The 4771-nt window shown below is 43.3% G+C and overlaps 1 protein-coding gene across 7 annotated transcripts in view; it reads right to left on the bottom strand.

The window, feature by feature from the left end:
- LOC108886284 (regulator of microtubule dynamics protein 2) overlaps positions 1–4771 on the bottom strand; it is a 75273-nt gene that overhangs the window by 2314 nt on the left and 68188 nt on the right. For all 7 annotated transcript variants that reach the window (XM_018681057.2, XM_018681055.2, XM_018681056.2 and 4 more), the window contains 5 exons: positions 3498–3573; positions 2435–2512; positions 1320–1418; positions 295–348; positions 142–222 (listed from right to left, as the gene is read on the bottom strand). In XM_018681057.2, coding sequence (XP_018536573.1) covers positions 142–222; positions 295–348; positions 1320–1418; positions 2435–2512; positions 3498–3573 — 388 coding nt within the window. The remainder of the gene's footprint in view (positions 1–141; positions 223–294; positions 349–1319; positions 1419–2434; positions 2513–3497; positions 3574–4771) is intronic.

Raw genomic sequence — 4771 nt, 5'->3', positions numbered from 1 at the left:
CTGAGGAAAAAGTAGAATTTAAACATAATAAAACAAAATCATATGAATTGATTAAGCAGCCTCCTAAGCGACTGCTGCATTCGCGCTAAGATTCCTGATTTATAAATGCATGTTGCATCGCAGGACGGTGATGGAGTCTACCTCTTTGGAGACGGCGTTCATGGAACAAGCAGCTTCACACATCATCTTGGCTTTTTCCCTCTGCCCCAGGTCTTTGTAGCACTGCAAGAGAAGACTGTCAATGTGTTGTTTAGTCCCACACAGTAAACATATTCTAGAGTTTCTGGCACTAACCTTAGCTAGAAACACATAGTTGAGTTTAGAGTACGCCGGCTGGATCTCCTCAACCTGAATAAAAACAGATTTAAAAGGTTTTGGTTCATTCTCCTCTCTGTTTTATCTGTATCGTTATAAAGGCCGAGAGCAAGAGTCATCCCGGCTCTTATGTCTTTGTGACACCTCAGTTAGTTGAGTACAGATAACCACAGGTTAGGAGCTGGGGGAATCTGTTATAACCTCGCAGGATGTATTTGTTAAAAGCTCGACAGTCTCTCCGGAGGCTCTCCTCCAGTGTCACGAGCGACGTGTCGTAACAGGACCACTTAAATCAAATTGATGAGTGAAATACACAAGACGTGAGGAGGCGGCGAGCACAGGAATATTGGCCAGGAGCAAAATTCATTTCTCTACTATATAAACATGCGAAATGTGGGAACGCACAGATTAAGTCTCTTTCTAAACACGGACGGTCTGGGGCTTTGAAAACTGGGAACAGGAGGAACCTGGAGGCGAACGGCAAGTATACGCTGGACAAACGGGACTTAAAGACTTAAATATACTTTAAATGAGTTGCAGTGGTGGTAGATGTTACGGAGTGATGCCCACTGATACTACAATCTTTTTTAAGTTTATTTTTTATACACCTAAACCCAGCTGGATCATTTTTGTATAATCAGCACCCACAGTTAAAATATAAAAACCTCTCATTTGCAGAATACTAGCTTGGTTTATTCGTCTGTGTAGGATCGACATGGAGCTTTTGCCATGAGCATTATCGCTAGAGGGCGATAGTGTTCTACTTCACATTGGAGCTTGATCTAATAAATGTTACTTTTACTGAAGTTATCACGATGCATAAAAGAGAGAAGATGTCGGAGGAGATGGTGTGTGACCACTGAACTGATGGAGTTTTCTCTGCTCGTCCGGAAACTTAGAGACAAATACGAACCGACTGAACGGACCAATCACAGCTGTTGCGGATTACAACGCTGTGACGTCCTTCAGAAGTCGAGCGTCCTCTGGCTGATTTAAAAAAATACCTTGAGAAAATTCCTCAGTGCATCTTCAACTGTGGCGCTCGGAGGTTCTCCAAATAACGTGGCTGCGACTTTCCTCTCGATCCACGATAACTGAGCCACCTGAGAAACAAACACAGCAAGGTCACGGGGTGAGGGTGGATGAACACCAGGGTAAAACAGTGTTTCACTGCCCTCTCTGGTTTGACGCTTTGAAGCCTGTGTTAAACGCTGAGTACACCTGTAGTTTAATGCAGCAAGGCCACAAGTTAAACCTCCAGAGGCCAGCAAAAACAAGATTTTCGACAGGTACAAGTCCTAAAAACGTCTAAATAAAAGCAACAATCTCTCAGCTCTTGCCCAGGCACTTTGCTGCTGTTGCTTTTCTTATATCTGAAAAGTTAATTATTTCTCTGAGCAACCGACCATAAAATTAAGTGCTCCAGCAGAAACAGAGTTAATGAATTTTGTGGGGATCTGTTTATGGGAACAAAATTTCCAACCAGGATCAGTTACATATCATTTTTCTAAACTGTTCCCGGCTGGAAAAACGCCTTTTCCAGACTGTGACTTCTCCAGTATTTCCATGAGCACCGGTACCATGTGCGTTTTTTTCTGACACTTTTTTTTGCAGATGATAATGGCCAGGAGAAGCCTGGGTCCAATATGTAATGTTCCTGCCTCACACCATTCATCGTGAGCGTTGTCTAATTGCAGGTGTAGCGTTGCTCTGGCGTCATCATGGGATCGTTCAAACAGAACCGCTGGCTGAATACAAACAGTAGATCTTTGTTGAACATGAACGCACCACAGACAGCCCCATAAAACTCAATCCCTGAAAAATATCAGGTGTTACTGCTCCACTAAATTTGCACAGTAACTCTGGTACCAACAGTAAAAGGTGAGGATTATTTAATTTTATCAGAGCGATCTCTGTAAAAACTTCCTTCCTTTATGGCTCATGAAACAACAGGAGAATAGCTGTAAATCTTTATATCACATCACACGGTGAAGGTGATTAACCAGCCACCTACGCTGGATAGAAACAGGCTGAAAATAAGAAATAAACAGTGGGAGAGAGGAGAGAGGTCACGCTGACACGTCGGCCTCAATAAATACACCGTGTGTTGGTCACATACAGCGTAGCACCAGCGGCCCAACAGGTAGTAGGACATGGGGTCTTGCGGCTTCAGCTCGATGGCTTTATCCAGGTGATCCTGTGGAGGAGAGGCAGGCAGACGGGGAGAAGATTTTCACTGTTGATTCATGAACGCGGCTGCTGTTTCACTGCTGCCTTCTGTTCTGACCTGATCTGTCCTGCTTCACCAACCCACAAGTATTTCACAAACACCTCACACACACGCGATCTCACAGAGCGACCACACACTCCGGGTTGTCACGCACCCTCCCTCATTCTTTTCCATTCTCTCTGACTCAGTTTTTTTTTTTTTTTTTCATATCTTCCCTCTTCAGTGCTCTATCTCTCTCTCTCTTTCACCTGTCAAAGAGTTTGCAGGTACACAGTGTTTTGGGGGGAGGCTGCTGACAGAAGATAAAATGCTACGTGCCGTTGTTCCACGCTGCCGTCTTATGCAACTGAACGGCTAAAGGAGTGGCTTAAGGGATATGAGCCACAGCCATTCCCCTCTGCTGTAAGTGCAGGGAGAAGCAGTGTCCGACATTCAGTCCCAGACGACTAGAGTCCAGTCTACGACAGTGGACTTTATCTTAGCGTATTTTTGATAGATTCAGACGTCGCAGTTGTCATTTTCCCGTCCCATCTGAGCACCTACAGCTGGGTCCTAAAATGAAAGCTCATTATAAACATTGTAATGTTGGTGATAACTATTTTGTTTTGTGTCTAAAAGACTCTCAGTTGTGTTTCTAACGAGCGCTGTAGCTTTGGTTTGTTAATTTGACTATAATTTCTTCTTGAAATGAAGATTTCATTGAGGAAAAATACACTTTCTTTAGTAGCCTATTTTCTGCCAAAGGCATGTTCAGTATAAAAATAATGATTAATTAATAATTTATCGATAATTTTCCCAATGATCGTGCCTTAGTTGGTGGTCTTTATAACTGCGAGCACACCTGGCTTTTAAAGGGAACAGGAGATGGTACTCTGATTGGTTTATTACACCCTAGAACACACCTATAATTATTTAAAAGACTAAAGTACTGTCTCTCCCGACAGTAACTCACCTTAAAGATGTATCCGTTCTTTATCTTGTTCTGCACCGTATCATATTCAGCCATGATCCCGCACATGATGGCGTACCTGTGCAGAGGACACAGTGTTAATATCAGTCTGCAGCTCAGTGTTTGCAGTTTATGCAGGTTTTCACATCAAAAAAATACAAATGCAGATTTATTAAAAGAGTTTTTTCCACAGATTTTATGTCCCATTTCCTGATGCAAGGAAGGATGCATTAAAAACTAAAGTATGGAGGCACTTTGGCTTCTAGGATGTTGAAGGGACAAAGAACAAGCAAGTGATGTCAAAAATTCCACCCAACTCAGAAAAGGTTTCAGCAAATTACGAACTCTATCGCAACTTTTATCACCATGGATTTGCGGCCGTATTTGGGAATCAGGGCTTTAGTGCTATGTTGCACACAGAGATACGTCGTCGTCTTCTCAGCCCTCTGAATCGTAATCGAATCGTGAGGAGCCTGGAGATTCCCACCCTCAATGAAAAGTCTAAGTTGCAGAGAAAAGTTGCAAAAGAAAGGATTTATTCACGTCACCAAAGAATCTTGTTATTCTAAGTTGATAAAGGAAGTCGTTTTTAGTCGCTCAGTCCTGACAACAGTACAGAGGTGAAGCGGTGAAGTTCTGCGTTGGTGGGAGGACTGAGTTCAGTCACACCACCTTTTCTCTGGGTCACTAACGATGAGTCAACCAAAGGGGCGCTGCAAAAACCCCCCCACAACATCCAACGTTCCTCATTAGACAACAGAGATAAGCTGCTTCACCTTCACTCCACCCCAAGACACTAATTAATGCACTGACTTGGACCAGCGTGCAGGTGGAGGAGGGAAAACGAGGAGCGATTTCAGCTTGGGGATGTGTAAGTCAGCATGACGCTGAGGGTTTGGAGAGGAGAGGAGGGAGCTGATCAAAGTCTTTTCACCGCTAAGGCTGCTTTAATCCTGCTGGTACTCTGTCAAACAGCAGCCAGTGACATAAACACCTTTTTATTTGAAGGATCAGCGTGTACAAAGGTCATCTGACAGTGTCGTCTGACATGGTGGTGCTGATGGTAGATGGAATCTGCAACTGAGCGTGTGCGTACTGAGGTGTCTGGTATGTGTGAATGGATTTTTTTTTTTTTTAAACGGCTACTGTTCTCTGTAGTCAATCTCGTTCTTTCTGTCAGCATACTGACACAAACTAAAAAAAGAGAGTGAATTATAGCAAATGATATTGATGAAATGTTAGATAAAGTTATACTCTATTCTGGCAGTGATTTGACG

This window comes from Lates calcarifer, linkage group LG16_LG22 (assembly GCF_001640805.2).
Source record: "Lates calcarifer isolate ASB-BC8 linkage group LG16_LG22, TLL_Latcal_v3, whole genome shotgun sequence".
Classification (NCBI taxonomy): domain Eukaryota; kingdom Metazoa; phylum Chordata; class Actinopteri; family Centropomidae; genus Lates; species Lates calcarifer.
This window is presented reverse-complemented; position numbering and strand designations above follow the sequence as displayed.